The sequence below is a fragment of the Monodelphis domestica genome, chromosome 2 (genome assembly GCF_027887165.1).
Source record: "Monodelphis domestica isolate mMonDom1 chromosome 2, mMonDom1.pri, whole genome shotgun sequence".
Lineage (NCBI taxonomy): Eukaryota > Metazoa > Chordata > Mammalia > Didelphimorphia > Didelphidae > Monodelphis > Monodelphis domestica.
In genome coordinates this window covers 512,474,380-512,492,677 of record NC_077228.1, presented here as the reverse complement: position 1 = coordinate 512,492,677, position 18,298 = coordinate 512,474,380, and the positions used below count along the sequence as shown (strand labels likewise).

Here is an 18,298-nt window from a genome sequence, read left to right as displayed (position 1 = left end):
TTCCTTTTTGCACAATAGTATTACATCACCAACATATACCACAATTTGTTCAGCCATTTCCCAATCGAAGGGCATCCCCTCATTTTCCAAATTTTGGCCACCACCAAGAGCGCAGCTATGAATATTCTTGTACAAGTCTTTTTCCTTATTATCTCTTTGGGGTACAAACCCAGCAGTGCTATGGCTGGATCAAAGGGCAGACAGTCTTTTATCGCCCTTTGGGCATAGTTCCAAATTGCCCTCCAGAATGGTTGGATCAATTCACAACCCCACCAGCAATGCATTAATGTACCGACTTTGCCACGTCCCCATCAGCATTCATTACTTTCCTTTGCTGTCATATTAGTCATTCTGCGAGGTGTGAGGTGACACCTCAGTTGTTTTGATTTCTTTGACTGAGAACTGCCTGTTCATGTCCCTTGCCCATTTATCAATTGGAGAATGGCTTGATTTTTTGTACAATTGATTTAGTTCTTTGTAAATTTGAGTAATTAAACCTTTGTCAGAGGTTTTTGTTATGAAGATTGTTTCCCAGTTTGTTATTTCCCTTCTGATTTTGGTTACATTGATTTTGTTTGTACAAAAACTTTTTAATTTGATGTAATCAAAATTATTGATTTTACATTTTGCGACTTTTTCTAAGTCTTGCTTGGTTTTAAAATCTTTCCCTTCCCAAAGATCTGACAAGTATACTATTCTGTGTTCACCTAATTTACTTATAGTTTCCTTCTTTATGTTCAAGTCACTCACCCATTCTGAGTTTATCTGGCTGTAGGGTGTGAGATGTTGATCCAAACCTAATCTCTCCCACACTGTCTTCCAATTTTCCCAGCAGTTTTTGTCTTTACTTAGTTTTAAGAGGCATCAATTACAAAAGGCTCAGGCTTCCATCTTTTGAAGCAAACATAAACTTTTCCTATTTTAGCAGCTGGCCTGAATATTCTAAATACTTAGGCACAAAAGTGACTTGAACAAAGAGAGCAAAAACTCCAGATAGCAAATTCTTTGAGAAAGAAAGTTTAAAATAACCAAAATTAAAGGTTTTAAAAAAGAGAGCTGTTCAACAAAGGAAACATGAAACCTAATGTAGTATCTAAGCACAGAGAGACAATGCTGGAGTGGATGGAAGCACCTTATAAGTTTAATATAAAGATTTTTATTAGCATATTTCTAATTATATAGTACTTATCAGGTCAATGTTTTATTCAGGTGCTTTGTAGCACCCAAGATGAACACTTAGGGTATACTTTTCAATGGTCCTGGCATTCTTCTGCACATTTTGTGTGGAGAAAATCTGGTCAAAATGAAGATGAAGGAGAGTCTCGAAGAGATATGTGTGAAAAAGGAAAGGGGGAAAGTCTTATTTGTTTAGTCTTGGAGATGTGGGAGAGGTGGTCTTGGAATGAATGGACATGATAAGAGTCCCTTAGTTCTTCATTTTTAAAGCCTCTTTATGATGTTAGCACCCTTCTGTCTGAACTATGTAGCAAGGAAGAATTCTGACTTGATTCACCACACTGTGGGATCACTCTGGGAAGTACCTTGCTCCCCTCAAATTGCTGAAGCTTTCCCCTGCTCTCATGGGAAATACCCAGCCCTGGCAATGTCCAGTTAGCACCTATTCCCAAGCCCCACCCAGGGACCAGAAGGTTCAAGGGATTTGAGAGAGTTCCTCTTAGTAATTGGGCACATGCTAGAGCAGGAAGGCTTTGGTGGGGGTAATCTGGAAACCTGTATTTCACTGGTAATATTATTTATATGGAAAAATGCCTTCATGGTTCTAAATGACTTGGGAATAACTCTTCAGAGCATAACTCTTCCCCTAGAGTTAAAGACTGCCCATCCACAGCTTCACCAAGAGAGCCATTTTCCTAGTGACTGTGGTGTGGACATCTCAGAACACCACCAAATCTGAGGGAAGGCTTGGGAGAAGACTATGACTCCGACCCTGTGAGCTACAGGGAGAACACATGGATCCAGATTATAAGTTCAAAGCTTTTCCCATTATACCACAATGCCTCCTACACAACCTTTAGAGATTTACTTCTCAAAGTAACAATACTTGGGATCATCACAGCTCAGAACACAAGGAGGGAGAATCTTTCTGATGCAGTTTAAGAAAACTGGCTCTGATACATGCAACAAATATTTTGTCAAATGAGGTAAACTAACACATAAGAGCATTCTGAACAGACCAAGGGAGATGACATTTCCTAAATTCATAAATGATTCCTTTGGATTTGGAGAGTAACAATCAGTATTATGTAGATTTGGAACAATGAAAAGGGCTTACCTACTATGTCATTTCTCATTCCCTCTGTTATAGGTATTGGTTTCGCAGCATCTGGAGATATATATTTGGTAAAAGTACTCACTGCATCCCGTTCTATGCCTGAGGAAAAAAAAATAGGAGGACAGCTTTAGAAATCAAAAAAGCTAGGGAAGCTAGATGGCTCAGTGAAGAAAGAACCAGTCCTAGAGACTGGAAGTCCAGGGTTCAAATGTATGTCCACGGGCAAGTCACTGTTAACCCCTCTTGCCCAGTCCTTATGGCTCTTCTGCTTGGGAACTGATACTTTTATCAATTCAAGGGCAGATTAAAAAAAAAAAAGGAAGCTTTCTGGATAAGCACTAGCTAGATTTTAATTACTCCTAACCTTCTGCATAATCCTTTTCATGATGCCATTGCTCCTTCCAGATTCTAGGTGATGAACAGGTCATCTTTTACATGTAAGCCTCGTCTACTCTATTTGCAACATATCTCATGCCAGTTGTCAAATGTCCTCCTTTTTAGCGCCTAGCCCAATGTGACACACAGAGTACTAAGGCTCATCAATACCTAAGCACTTGCTATATCAAAAGCAAGTACCAAAAAAAAAAAAGTTCAGAAAGCTTTGCTGAGGGGGAGAAGAAAGCAAGGTCTGTATCCTATCACTTGAGAACATCTATTGACTTTTGGGTTCACCTGCTAAATCAGCTCTGGAAATCATCCTTGTCCACCACAAGTGCTGGCAAAAACTGCAGCCAGAGCTCAAAGCAACTAAAAACTCACCCCCAGGAACAAAAGCAGAGAAGTCCATTCTCATTCACAGGAACACTTCTGTGATAAAGCTCTGTGGGAAGAGTATAAATGGTCTGCCCAATAACTTTGCAAAGACACAAAAGGGAACTTGTGGCAAATGTCATTTTAAGTAGCCTTGGACACAGGAATTCAAAGGAAACACTTTTATGCTTATTCTTCACCAACTAAATGCTGACAATAAAGAAAAATCTATCTGAAGTAATAATAGGAACCAGTGTGGCTAGTCATTATGATACTTGAGGTTAACAGCAGTCTTCAGGGACAGAGGCTGCCAAAGGCTGAGAAGAGCTGGGTTATAGTTTTTAAGTAGCACTTTTCAGTGGCACAGGAATCTTTATCTGATGATTTAAGAATTTAGTAAAGGGACATACTACCATATTACAAATGAGAGATTCAAGTCAAAAGATACTTTGGTCAGATTCCTAAAAGAAGAAATATGGAAGAAATTGTTTATACTTTTAAAAAAACTTTTAACTAAAACACTGCCTTTTGGGGAAGCTGGTGAAAAGAGAAGTTCACTGTAAGCATCAAGTGGGTTGAGCTCTTGCATTTTAACTTTCAGATCCTCTTCCTTCCGCTTCAAAAACAAATCCCAACGCAAAAAAAAAAAGTGTGATCCTGTAGAATTGCTCAGATGATTTTTCATTTGGTTTAGTTCAAATATAAAATTATTCCATTAAAATGAACACAAAAAGCAGTATGTTAACCTGAAATCTTTCTTTTCCAGGCTTCATACTTCATATATTTCAGAATGTGCACCTTATTAAAAACTCCTCAAAATGTTATGAAATTGAGCTGTCTCATGTAACAAGGATGACATTTCATTATAGATATATTTTAGATGGTTTCAGAGAAGCACTAAAGAATCTTGAATTCCAATTGGAATATCAAAGCAGAAACATAATGGAATCATGTTATATAGAAGCAGTGCAGCTTACTGGATATAGTTGGCCTCAAAATAAGAACTGGAATCCCACCTCTTAGACATACCCACTAGCTATGTGACCCTGGGCAAGTCATTTTACCTTTTAGTCAGTACCCTAGGCCAGAGGTGTCAAATTTACTGCCTTCAGGTTGCAAGCTCACTGAACAAACCCAGATTAAAATGACTGGAAAATATTTTTTAAAAAACAAGAAACACAGATCATGTTTATTGGTTTTCTAGGTCAATATTCAGCCTACAGGAGTTTCACATCATTGTCCCAGGCAACTCTGTGGAACAGGGAATCTCTAAGTTGAAGAGAAAGTTCTGACCTATAATGGTGGAAGTAATTTCCTCAACTGGGAGTTTTCTATATCCCTATCATATCATAACTTACACTTTCATTATTTGAAGTTAGCAACATCTTTATTTTATATCATTTAAATATTCCTTTTTAGCACCGATAGTTGATGCAAAGATCCTTAAACACAAGCCTAGCCCCAATAAACAAACTTCAGTTATTAGCATATATAAGATGTTTTTTAAAAAAAGGTTTGTAGCAGGAGACATGTAGCTAAAAGACTGGATTTTGTTTCAGGAAAAACATGGTCAGAAGAAACTGGGTTTGCTTCTCTGAGAAGAATGGCAGGCAGAGGCTATATACTAGTCAAAAAAGTGGATTTAACTGCTGGCTATAAGACTTACTAGCTACATAATACTGAGCAAATCACTTGGGTCTCAGTTTTCTTAGCTGTAAAATAATAATTACACTAATGCACAGGGTGGTTGTGAGGGAAGTTGGCTAGAAAATGCTATATAAATGTGAGCTATTATTATTATTATTTATTCCAGTTATTTCTTACTACAGGCATACTCCATTTTATTGTACTTCGTAGATTTTGAGTGTTACAAATTGAAGGTTTGAGCCAAACCTGTGTTAAGAAGTCTATTGGGCACCATTTTTTTCAATAGTATATGTCTTATGTCTGTGCCACATTTTGGCAATTCTCAAAATATTTCAATTTTTTTTCATTATTATTATATCTGTTCTGGTTATCTGTGATCAGAGATCTTGATGTTACTACTGTGATTGTTTTGGGACACCACACAAACCATGCTCATATAAGTCTATGAAATTAATGTGTGTATTCCAAGAGCTCTACCAACCAGCAGTCCGTCTCTCTCTTCTAAGGTCTCCCTATTCCCTGATATTGAATTTAATATTGAATTTAAGCCAAGTAATAATCCTACAATGGTCCTAAATGTTCAAGTGAAAGTATGTGGCATACCTCATTGTTGTCTTATTTAAAGAAATTGCCCCAGCCACCTTAACCTTCATTAACCACCACCTGGATCAGTCAGCAGCCATTAACATTGAAGTAAAATGCTCCACCAGCAAAAAAAATTACAACTCACTGAAGGCTCAGATTTTTTAGTAATAAAGTATTTTTCAAATTAAGGCATATACATGATTAATTTTTTATTAGACATCATATTATTACACTTAATAGACTACAGTAGAAACATAATTTTTATATGCATTAGGAAACCAAAAAGTTCATATGAATTGGTTTACTGTAATATTCACTTTATTGTAGTGTCTAGAACTGCCCTTGCCCTCCCAATGACATGTGCTGGTACTCTTAATATGCTGATGCCTTTCTTGTTGGAGGTATGGTGAGGACATATCTTATCTCTGTCTTGGAGCAGCTAGGTGGAGCAGTGCATAGAGCAACAGACCTGAAACTCAGGGAGATGAGTTAAAATCTAGCCTCAGATACTTCCTAGATGTTTGACCCTGGGCAAGTCATTTTGTCCTGTTTGCCTCAGTTTCCTTTTCTGTAAAATGAGCTGGAGAAGGAAAGGCTAACCACTCCAGTATGTTTGCCAAGAACACCCAATCAGGGTTCTGAGGAGTTGGGCAAGACTGAAAGGACAGAACAACCTCCTCTTCTTTCTTGCTGAAGAATGCATGCCCTCCTCTTTAGTGGAAGAAATATCATCATTTCTATTCTTCCATGCAACCCACCACTCAGAGATGAAATTGACAGTGATAGCTGACAACTGTGTAGTGTCTTCAAGTTCACAAAACACTTACTAAACAGCATTCCAAAAGACCCAGCAAGTTATGTCCTATAGTATCATGAGAGCTGTCTCATACACGAAGAGATGGAAGTTCAGAAGTCCCACACCTTTTTCCAAGGTGCCCCATGAGTGTCAGAGGGGAATTTAAGTCTGGGTCTCTCCTGATTTTTTCCAACTACAATACTCTCTCCTGAAGCTAAATGCTGTATCCTAGTTATATCCAAAATTATCAATGAAGTAAGCTAAAAGAAAATTAACGTTGGGCAATTCTTGCTTTGCTACACTATTTCCACCTGCTTCAAGCTGGCTGTTCAAGCAATAGGAGTTAACAATTCTTTCTTGAAGGAAGCTGTTGAAAAGGAATCCTATCTCTATGAGTTCTCTCTCCCATGCTTTTCCAACCAGACAACCATATACCTTTTCCTAATTTAAAATCCTAACTGGTACTGCTTTTAACTACTCAATAAAACCCTAAACTGCTGGTACCTTATTCTATTAAAACACTAGACAAAGCACAAAGACTTCCCATCCTTAATCCTGAAAGGGGAAAAGATAATTGGGGGAAAGAAAGGAGGCAGATGAGGTGTAGTAGAAAGAACAGTGGATGTGAAGGCAGAAGACCCAGGTTCAAGTCTCAGTCTTGGCACATAACTTGACATGTGACCTTGGTCAAACCACAGCTTCTTTGAGGCTTAGTCTCCTCCTCCACAAAAGAGGGATGATGATCACTTGCATTGCCAACCTCAGAAAGTTGCTGTGAAGGTTAAATAAGACCATGTATATAAAATGTGTCAAATATATAAATTTATGCAGCTATTATTTTTTAATCATCTAAGTAAAAAAATTACATTGCTTTAACTACAGGCTTTCATTTTTTGGTTGCTCTTTGAATTCTGTTTCTCCTCATCCCCTTCAAAAAGATTGGAACCAGTATGAGGTATGGTTTAAGATGAGAAAGATAATCAAGCATTCCAGTTCTCCTCTTCCCCTATCCGAGTTTTGTTTAGGGTAAAAAATTTTAAAAGAAAGGAAAAAAAAACCCAACACCACATTACCTACTTACTTCTCATTAGTTTTCCTGATAATTCCTTTAGTGTGGAAGAAGGACTATTTCTATTTGATATTGTAAGTCTGGAAGAGTCTTGATGTTCCATAGAAACTTGAGTCCCTTCCTTGGACATGTCAAGATGGAGAGAATGGACATTATCTCTATCCTGGGAAGGCAGCGAGTGATTCTGAGCATTGCTAGTTCTGTTATTCATTTCTGTTCCTTTTGACTTGGTCATGAAGAGCTGGACTGTACTAGAACTCTCCAACCTCTGGTCAAGAAACTCAGATGGAAAAGATACTGTAGTTTCATGCCTTTTAGATGGAGAGAGCGGCTCTGCCAATGAGCTCTGTTTAACTGTATTCAGACTGTGTGCTCTTATGCGGGACCAGGTTGTAGAACGAAAACTTTCAGCCTCTAACCAAAATTTAACCAAATGTTCCATTCTCCGAAGTTCCATAAACTGAATAAAATAAGGAAGGGCAATACTGTCCTGCAGGACTTGTTCAAGAGTCTTCGAAAGACTTGATTTGGTCTCTTGAGTCTGATAGTCCAAACAAGATCTGCCTAAAAGACAAAGAACAGTAAAGGGATTAGAAAGAGAGAGAGTGTGTGTGTGTGGGGTGTGTGTGTGTGTGTGTGTGTGTGTGGTGTAACCAAAGAGGGGACAACCCAGACAGTATTTCAGATATAGAGGCCAGGTACCTTTAACAATAGAAGCACTGGCTATCTCTAATAAATTTACTCTCAACTCAAAATAGCTAGAGAAGTAATATATGTATTAATTTTCTGTAAAATAAAAAAGATGGGAGCATCACAGAAAACAGGTGTGATTTTTTTAGTCAGCAGAGAGGAAAGAACTGTTCCATAAGTGCATTAAATATTTTTTATACAAGTAGTTCCTGGTTAGCTAGTAATCCGCCTTACTCTTCCACTCAAAACTGAGATTTTAAAATACATAATCAAGAGAAAAAACCTCAAGATTAGATAAAGAGATTTTATCTAAATTTCCAATTCAGTCAATTCTCAAACACCAAAGGTTTATTGGCCTTTCCATTTACTCAGGAATCAGAGGTAACTTTAACTTTGAAATGTTCAGCCCACTTCTCTCCTTTGTGGCCATCATCACTATTTAGGTGTACCTGTACTATAATGAAATGTATGTAGAGTATAAGGGAGTAACTGAAGAACTCTCCCAGTCCCCATGAGTTGGTCTCCAAACAAATGAAGATGAACAGAACAATAAGTAGTGAACTTTGAAGTGCTAGATGGAGCCACATAGAAATAAATGAGGGTTCACAAGGCCTTTCTACAAGGTAACCTTTGAGAAATGGTCAAATTAGGGAAGGTCCTGAAAAAGAAATAACAAAACAGACCTCCTCCCTCATGACCAACAAGTGTAGGGATACCAAAAAAGACAGTAGCACATATTTGTCAGATATTTTTGTCACAAGGAAGGTTTGATCAGGAATTGGGGGTATATAGAAAACAACTATGATTGGAATATAAAATATTTTTAAAACCACAATCCAAAGTCAAATAGTTTTGGGGTTATCAGCATTGCCTTCATTAGCAAAGAGAATTAAACAATCTGTCATAGGGACATTTCTCATCTCCCAAAGTTGCCAAAAGTGAGCCATTCAGAAAGTGTCTATTCTTATCATATTAGATCACTACATCTCAAGTTCATCCTAATAACTCTCTCAAAAACTGAATGTTGTATCCTAACAAACTAAGCTCTTGGAGAATTAATTCTATCTGCTAGACCTCACTTGACTGTAGCAAGTCTATGATTCATTCTTCTTATTTAAAACAGATGGTCACAAACACTTGCCTGCTCATTAGGTACCTGAAAGACTAGAAGAGCTGCATTTTTTCCTTAACTCAGCTGACATTCTGTTAATGTCATCTCTGACACAGAATCAGCACACTGTCTCACCTATCACATCTGCAGATGCTACTTCGGAAATACATTTCCAATTATTTTCCCAAGTGCCTGAAGCATCACAGAACTCACAAAAGAAGTTACTTACCAAGGTCACCAAAATGAGCAGCTTCCATGTGACTGGGCTGTTTCTTAAGAGCAGCTGTCCTGCTACTTGAAAAAGAGTCCATGTTGGCAGAAATGGCATTGATTGCCACATGGCTTGGTCCAGCAGCCTCCAGTAAGGCATGATTTCTAGGGCTCTTCTGTGGGGAATGTACTGGTACTGCTGCTGCTGTAATTAAAAAAAAGATTTTACCAGAAAACCCTGGATTTGGTCATCTAGAAACCTAACACTTCTACTAAGAGAGGAGAGCTATTTTGTCATTTAATTAAAAAAAAAAAAGTGCACAACTTTCTTACCAGATAAAACTACATTTACATTAGGAATAACATTTTGAACACTGGCTTCTAAAGTTGTGGCACGTTCTAAGGATGAAAGGCAACACAAAGTTGGCATGAGTTAAAAAGACCTGGGTTTAAGCTGAATACTAGTTTAAGATCCATACTGGTTGTATGACCCTGGGCAAGGGACTCTCCTTAACCTCTCCAGGCTTCAGGAAACTCAAACTTTTAGTGTGCAAAAAATAGTTATCAATCAGCACTGGCAGAAGGAGTTTTCTCACCTGGAAGACCTCTATCTACCATGTCTCAAAGTGTAGTCTAAAGAACCCAGAGGATTCTTTCAAAGGATCTTCCAAGTCAAAACTATATTCATAATAATGCCAAGAAGTTTTTATTTCAAATGTAAAAAGTATTAATAGATATAACCCACAAAAACAAAGAATCTTTAAAGGGTCTCAGAAAGGCAGGTAGGTGGAATACTGGATAGATCACCAGGCCTGGAGTCAGGAGAACCTGGGTTCAAATTTGGTCTCAGACATTTCTTAGCTATGTGACCTTGGGCAAGTCACTTAACCCCACTTACCTAGCCTTTACCACTCTTCTGTCTTCAAATTGATATTAAGACAGAAGGTAAGGAATTTTTTTAAAAAGCAGGGGTGGGGGTGGGAGGAGTCCCAGGACCAAAATCCATCCCTATGTCCTAAGGACATCAGTTCTTGTTGTTCTTCATACAAGGTGTGACCAGACATTCTGTGCATTGATCACAGGTAATTTTCCAAGTGCCTAAGTTACAAAATTCACTTTTCTCCCTTGAGCCTAAGCAAATGAGAACTAAAGAAGTCTTTAAAATCTTTTTAAGATTCAGTGATATTTATGCTGTTGTTTGTCCTTTATTTTCAGAGGACTAAAGACATCATGGGATGATGTCTTGATTTGCCGGTGAATTGGATTTAAGTGAGGCAGTTACACAAAGTTGGCAGCCTTTCTCTTCCAGTCATGACAAAAGTCAGGATGATGTCATGGCTGGATGACTTTGGCTTCTTTGACTAAGCCTTTAAGCCTTCCACAGCTCCTGCTTCCACTATCTTGATAGTCATTGGAACAAACTGTTGTCATCTGCCCCTTTTGCTAGAAGTTTTTACATGTTTAGGGTAGTCATCTCCCCAAGTTGTTGACAGATTTGAGGTCTGTCCATTTCCCTCAACCTGATTTAACCTATCTACTGAGACTGAAGGTTAGTTAAGTTGTTGGAGCTTCATACTAGTAATGCCAAGGTTCAATCCCCGTAGTAGCCAGATGTCTACGCAAGGGAAAAAAAATCAAAGAATGAACACATTTCAGAACTGGTGATATGAGAAATCATTTCCTATTCAGTTGCAGGATTGTTGATAACAAGGATTAAAAATAGTTCTTAAGCCTTTTCTCTGCCCTCCTTTCTCCTTCTCTCCTGGAAGCACCCACTCCAGGCTTCATGGTCTGTCCTATCCTGCTCCTTCTCTTCCTCCTCTCAGTCCTGAATGGTCCCTGATACAGTTAAATGCTTACTCCAGTCTGCAGTCTTTTCCTTGCAGAATGTTTCCATTCTTGTGGCTTCAACTATCACTTTGAGAATGGATGACTTCTCAAATCTATATTTCCGGTCCAGTTCCCTGACATGTCCATTTGAATGTTGTATTCAAAAGCAAATTGCTCATCTTTACTTGTCTCCTGATGGTACTGCCATTCCTGCAGGTCCCCAAGTTTCAGAATTTAGAGATATCTTTGATTCATCTCCCTCAACTCCAGCACCAAAATCCTACTCATTTTCTCTTCATTTCCCTTTCTTCTTTTCCATTCCCAAAATCACTACTTTCAGTCCAGCTCTTTATCACTTTGTCCTTGGATTTTCCAAGAAGCCTTCTAGTTTGCCTCCCTGACTTCCCACTATAATCTATCCTGTTTTGTAAAATTAATCTTCCCCACTCAAAAACTTTCAGTGGCCCCTTATTTTAGTCACTAAATATAAACCTCTCTAGCTAGTCTGCAAAGCTTAACCCAATCAGTTCCTACATATTACAAACTTTGGGCTTCAATATTCCCTAATTTATATCTTCTGCTCTATTGAGGCTGATTCTCTCCTATCTCATGAAAACATCCTGTTCTAGCCTGCTTCTCATGTTGTTAACATTGCTCTCTTTATCTAGAATGGTTGTACCTTTGCCTTTCAAGATCTGACCAAACCTTCAAAGGCCCAGGTCAAGGCCCATTTTCTCCATGAAAACCTTGCCTGACTATATCTTTCACGAATCTCCTCCCTTGAAGTAATTAACAGTTCCTATCACAATTTGAAACAGTTAAAGTTATTCATTCAGCGAGTATTTTTGAGCACCCACAGCAAAATATATACAGGATTTAGGAAGCTGAAAATCCCATCTTTGATCACAATTTCCTCTCCTATCTCTCTTTGTCTCAATTCTCCTAAACCTACTTTTGCCTTCTCTATAAACCTCTAATAACTCAATTCCTCTGTCTTCTCCTTGTGCACAGCCTTTGCTCACTTCACAGACTCTTAGCTCATCTATACCCTTAAAATGTCCTGCCATACCCTCCCATTCCTCTCCCCAGGATTGCCCCCATATTCCATCTTGAAGCTACAAAAATCCTCTGGAGGAACTCACACAACTTCTTACCTAAACTCAACCTGGACTGCAGTGCTGCAACATGATTTTATATTATCTTCACTGATTCTCTAGCACCCCCTGCAATAGCTCTTCCAAACTTTTTCAAGCCCCTAAAATCAATCCAAGCCCCTCCTTACCTGAGGATTTTGCTTCCTATTTTACTGAGAAAGAAGAGGTTATCCGCTGTATAGCTCCAAGACTTGGATTCTAATTCTCTGTTTCATCATGTCACCTGCAAATAGGAATACTTTTGTCTCCTCTCTCTGCCAAAACTTGTGCCTGTATTTCTCTAGCCTACCATTTCCAGAACTAAGCATAGCTGGGTTTTTGGAGGATAGTTGAGGACAGGAGAAGGGAATCCTTTCTTTACCTGTGCTTGTTGGGAAAGATCTAGTACTTCTCCATTGCAAATAATGCTAATTTTGGTTATCAATCAGTAAGCACACAGCTTGACCCTAGGAATACAGACAGAAAAAAATTAAACAATCCCTACTCTCATGGAGTTTACATTCTATCAAGGGAGATAACAAGTACAAGTACAAAAAAAATCATATACATAGTAGTTAAATACAAAGTAATTGGGGCAGAGAAGAAATAAGTTGCAGGAGGGAGGGAAACTCAAGAAAGGTTTTGGGTACAAGATACAGCTGCCTCTTGAAAGGTGGAAGATTTTTGAGACCACAGTGAAGTGAATATACTCCAGGCATGAGAGAGGGTCAGTGTAAAAGCATCAAGATGAGAGATGAAGTGTATGAAGAACAGAGAGGACAGGTTTGGCTAGAATATAGAATTTGGGGAAAGGAATCAAACCCCTCTTCCTCCTCCTCACACTCTGGATTGGTTTTTCAATCAGGTCCTAAACTCTGTTCCAATTCCTCTTCTCTTTTTACCTGGACTTGGTTTCATTAGCTCCCAATAGCTCAATCATCATCTCGACAAAAGGGTGTATGCATGCTTGATCCCTCACGACAAACTACCCACCAACTTTCACCCTAAACCCTCTTCCCTCTTTAAAAATTCCCTAATGCTACCAAAGGAACTCTTATCCTTCCTGCCTCTGAGGATTGTTGTTTTAGTATTAACCTGGACTCTAATCTTCCCCTCAGTCAACTCCCTCCCCTTTCATATCCAATCCCTTTTCTCCACTTACACAGCTACTGCCTCTTAAAGTTCCTCTTTTCCTTAAGATGTAACTCAAGTAACTTCTGCATGAAGCCTTTCTTCACCCCTCCCTCTCACTCTATTTTGTATTTAAGTATTTTGAATATATTTGCAGTTATTATGTTATTTATGCCTATATTTATTTTTATGGTATTTGTTATCTCCCCCATTAGAATGTTAACTCTTTGTGAGGGAGAATGGTTTCATTCTTTGTACTTTTATGCCTAGTCCCTAACAAATACTTGGCACATTTGCATATTCGTTTGGAGTTTTTTGTCTTAAAAAAGTTTGTTTGTTTTATTATAACCATAATTTATTGTAGTACCTTTCCTTTCCCAGAGAATCATTCCATATAACAAATGGGCTGTAAGTTAACAAGCACTTAGTAAGTACCTACTGTGTGCCAGGCACTCTGCCATGTGCTTGATACAAAGAAAGACAAAAATACACCTTGTCCCAAGGAGCTCAGTCTAATGGGAGAGACGACATGCAAATGATGATGTGTGAATGAAATTTATATAGGACAAACTGGAAATAATTTAAGTTAGCTGAATCTAATTAGTTTTAAATTAAATGTACTTTTCAATAGTGCTTTAAATTTAAAATAATCAAGGTCAAATACAATATTCTTTCATAAAAGACTTCCATAAAACACCTTACGGCAGTAGGGAGGTAATCTTGTTTTCTGAAAGGCTAGGTATATGCAGTATACAGTGTAAATAACTATGCTCCAACAGGCCCCCACAGCCAAATGCAAAGGCTCTAAGAGACAGTTCTGTCATCCAAAGACCAGCCAAGTGAAAATTACTCTCAGAAGAAAGGTTACCTAAGAATTTTTGACCACAGAAAATTATCTATCTTTATTTAAAGCTGTAAGAGTTTCTAGTGGCATCATCAGTAAGTATGCATGCTACAGGTATCCACATAATGGGAGTTAGAGGCACACCCCCATGATCTGGAAAATCCTCATGAATTTTTTTGACCCTCCCTTTGTACCAGAGAAGACAGCTAGATTCATTGTTTCTTTTTTATGGAGTATTTACAGTACCGTAATATAAAATGTCGGTTAAGTATTTGGTCATGGGCTATGTAGGTCAATCCTCAGACAGCTTTATATTTTTAGATTTTCTGTGTTGTCTGTTGGCTGCATTCTTTTCACAAACTTTAACTTTTTACTTACTTTAACTTTTAAAAAGAAATTGGGAGTATTTATGCTATTAAAAGACAAAATATAAAGATAATATACAATACTAGGTATGTATCTCATATCCTATACATTTCAGAGTTTCTTTTTTTTTTCTGTTTTGTCTGCTGGCCTTCCTGTGTTGTCCATGGCTTCCACAAAACTCCCCAAAAATTCCCATTTAATTTCTTATGTTGACTCACTGCATGTCAAAAATGCAACAGGGAAAGGATATCTGTAATGAAAGTCTTAGCTCTCTGAATATCGATTTAAGCAAAGTCGACAACTATAATAGCTCTAAAATTTCACCTCAAACCCAACAAATCAGAAAAGGTAACAAAAGATGGAAATAATCAATATTGGTCAGGAGATGCAACTCAGTAGCTCAGTGCTTTGAGAGCCAGGTCTAGAGACAGGAGATCCAAGGTTTAAATCTAGCCTCAGACACTTCCTTAGCTGTGTGACCCTGGGCAAATCACTTACCACTTTTCTCCCTTGGAACCACTACATGGTATTGATTCTAAGATGAAAGGTATGTGTATACACACACACACACACACACACACACACACACACACATATGTAAATGTATTAATGTGACTATATTTTCTGGAGCTGTGAATTGGTCCAATCATTCTGGAAATCAAATTGGAATTTTTAAATTGTAATTAAAATTTCCATTCCCTTGAATCAGAGATCCCATTGCTAAGAATATTACTGCCCACCCCTCCCCAAAAGAGATTTGATAGAAAGATCTCAATTATGCCAAAATATTCATAGTAGCACCTGTTGTGTTAATAAAGAACTGACAACAAAGTAAATACAAGTCAATTGGAAAATGGTTAAAGAAACTTGTGGCAAACTGTAAAGGAATATTCTAGTACCATATGAAATGATGAATATGAAAACTTCAGACATGGGGAGACTCAGATGAAGTGCCAGAGTGAAGTAAGCACAGTGATTCTGAGAGAATAAAGAGAAAATCAAAGCAAGTCCAGAATAGCCTCTAAATATAATGATCAGGCTTGCCCCAGAAGACATTTCACAAGCAGTCAAACTTGAGCCATGATTGGCCATTGAGTTTTGCTCAACTCTTTTATTTCTTTTTCCTTTGGTATTCTTTGTTACAAAGAATAGCTCTCTGGGGTGGGGATTTATAAATAAAAGTAATGTATAAACAAAAGATAACAATAACTTTTTTTTTTAAGAAATTGATTGACTTGTATGGAGCAATTAAGCAAGGTGGAAAATATTCTTATGTGGCCAATGTATTACACACAATTTAATACAATGAAATTTCGTTGAACTTACCTTTAATTGCCTTTACATCTGTGGCCTTGTCTTGTTCTTTGCCTTTCACTATAAAATAAAAGAGTCATTATCAAACACCGACATAAAACAATTCAAGTATTGCACTTTTGTAATTAAATAGATGACCATAGTCCATCTGCTGTTTCAAACAAATGGAACCTCTAATTTTCAACGACAGAAATATGTGCATAACTAACTCAGGAGTTCAGGGGCCTCCCTCTAATGTCTAGTTTCATAAAAGCTCATCTATAAAAAGAGTATGCTGAACTAGGTAGGAGACTAAGGTCCCTCCTTGTTCTTTAACTTATGATCACATGAGTCCTCCTGATTTCTGAACTAGCTGCCACTATTGTGGGACTTCTTTTGATTTCCTACAATCCCACCTTGCTGGCTCCTCCACACCCTCTTTTAGCTTCCTTTCATGTGTTGTATTCCTTTATTAATTGTACTTGAAGGCAAAGGTTTGTCTTTTTTTAATCCCTTAGAATCAACGCTGGTATTGGTTCCAAGACAGAAGTGTAAGGGCTAAGGAATGGGGGTTAAGTGATTTGCCCAGGGTCACTAAGTGGCCAAATTTGAACCCAGGACCACCTGTTTCTGGGCCTGGCTCTATATTCACTGAGTCACCAAATTGCACCTGGAATTGCTCTTTTTTTTTTAAACAAATTTTTATCCCTAGCAATTAAATGTTTATTGATTGGTTGATGTCTTAAAATAGCACTTTTCTTAATGGAACAACTACTTTCTAATTTATAATTTCTTAGAAAGGAGAAGATGTTCATTCATATAATAATTATAAAATTACAGAATCTCAAGAGCTGGCAGAGATCTCAGATGGCATCTAATCCAATCCTATCTATCCAGGAACCAAGAATTCCCTTCACAGCATTCTTGACTTCTGTCTAGCAGCAGGAAGCACATAAACTCCAGTTAGGCCTTTCTACTCCCCCTCTATAAAATCACTGAATATAAATTCCCTTTATATAAGATCACTATCTCTAATTCCTATTGATTGAAAAGAAACATTCACATAGTAACCAGGGAAACAGCAGTACAAGTTTAATTCACTGACTGACTCAAGTATTTGACAATCAAGTCACTGAAGCAAGATAGTATGAATTTGTAATGGTCCAAAAGCACAGTTCTATGACTTTACCAACAATGTTCAGTAGAGCAGAGAACATGAACAGTGTTTCAAGCATTCTCTGAAAATAAAGCCCCATATTCCAATGGTGGCTAGAAAACAATACAAAAATACACACCTCATGGCACACCCATGAATAGAAATAGCTATGGAAAGGAAAACACCACTCCTGAGGCTGGTTAAAGCTTAAGGTATTAAACCAGAAGTGGACCTAATTAAAAAATAAGAATTCACATCCACACTTCCTATTCCCAATCTTCTCTAGCTTCCTAATAAATACGGGTCAGGTAATGCTGAAGAAGCAAGAATTGTGGCCAGCAATACAGCAAGGAACTGGGCAGGGCTAGGTTTGGATGATAGATATCCAAGTTAGAATAGACAGCTGGGCTGAAAAGAGTAATGGTGAGAAGGGAAAGTAAAGAGTCTGGAAATGGGCACTGATACGGCCATTTATGTGGGTACTGAATGTCCAATGCCCAAAGCCAGATAAACTGGTTTGAGTGACTCCAGGTAAAACACTAACAGAAAGAAGGGAAGACCACAGCCTGAGTTCCCTGAAAAACCATTCAGCATCCATTATTTATACCAACACTCAATTTCTGAAAACTAATACTACAAAAGATTTATCTCACCAATATGGCTATTTTCTCCAACAATGCAGGTCATATATTCTATCCATGCCTAGCTGTGGCCCTCCATTGCTTCAAATAGGTAGCTCATCCAACAAACTAGGCAGAGATCTCTCTCATGTTCCTTTGATACTACAAGGATACCAATAGAATATATAAACTATCTTTAAAAAATGCCCAAAATTATTTTTATTCCTCTTCCATTCCCTGTAGAAATTGAACCCTACCGTGACAAGGTTCAATACCACTTTGTAGTTTTATTTGTTAGTGAGCTGCCATAACTATTTATCATCAACTAGTCAGCCCCTCGTGTTGAACAGCACAATCTATTTTAAGGACCATACTTGAAGCCTTTTCAGCATACTACACACCGAGGAGGAGAAACTTAAAGGCTATCTAGTCCAAGAGACTGATTGGTCACTATCAATATCAAAGACATTAAAAATACACAGATACTAGTTCCCATCATGTGCTGAAGAGCATATAAACAAACATGACAATTACCCATAGCATCACACAAATTTTATATATCATCTCTGAAAAGGAAAAAAACAAAACCAAACTATGATTCTGTCAAAATTCATCAAAAGTACATACTTCTTGAAGGCCCCTCTATTTACTATCAAGGAATCAGCCTAAATTAGGAAAGGCTCACAACCATGTTAGGTACAATGACAATTTTTTTTTTGGCCTCAACAATTCTCAAAGACCATCAAAATCACAGAACTTTGGTCTGCAAATGCA

At 37.8% G+C, this 18,298-nt stretch overlaps 1 protein-coding gene across 10 annotated transcripts in view; it reads right to left on the bottom strand.

Annotated features, from left to right (window-relative positions):
* AKAP10 (A-kinase anchoring protein 10) overlaps window positions 1–18,298 on the bottom strand; it is a 58,437-nt gene that overhangs the window by 30,954 nt on the left and 9,185 nt on the right. For 4 of the 10 annotated variants that reach the window (XM_056819650.1, XM_056819652.1, XM_056819654.1 and 1 more), the window contains exons 2-5: window positions 15,782–15,829; window positions 9,171–9,353; window positions 7,153–7,704; window positions 2,294–2,392 (exon numbers count right to left, since the gene is read on the bottom strand). In XM_056819650.1, coding sequence (XP_056675628.1) covers window positions 2,294–2,392; window positions 7,153–7,704; window positions 9,171–9,353; window positions 15,782–15,829 — 882 coding nt within the window. Of the gene's footprint in view, window positions 1–2,293; window positions 2,393–7,152; window positions 7,705–9,170; window positions 9,357–12,263; window positions 12,359–12,496; window positions 12,582–15,781; window positions 15,830–18,298 lie in introns of those variants that run through there. The other 6 variants (XM_056819649.1, XM_056819651.1, XM_056819653.1 and 3 more) reach the window with 3 other exon arrangements.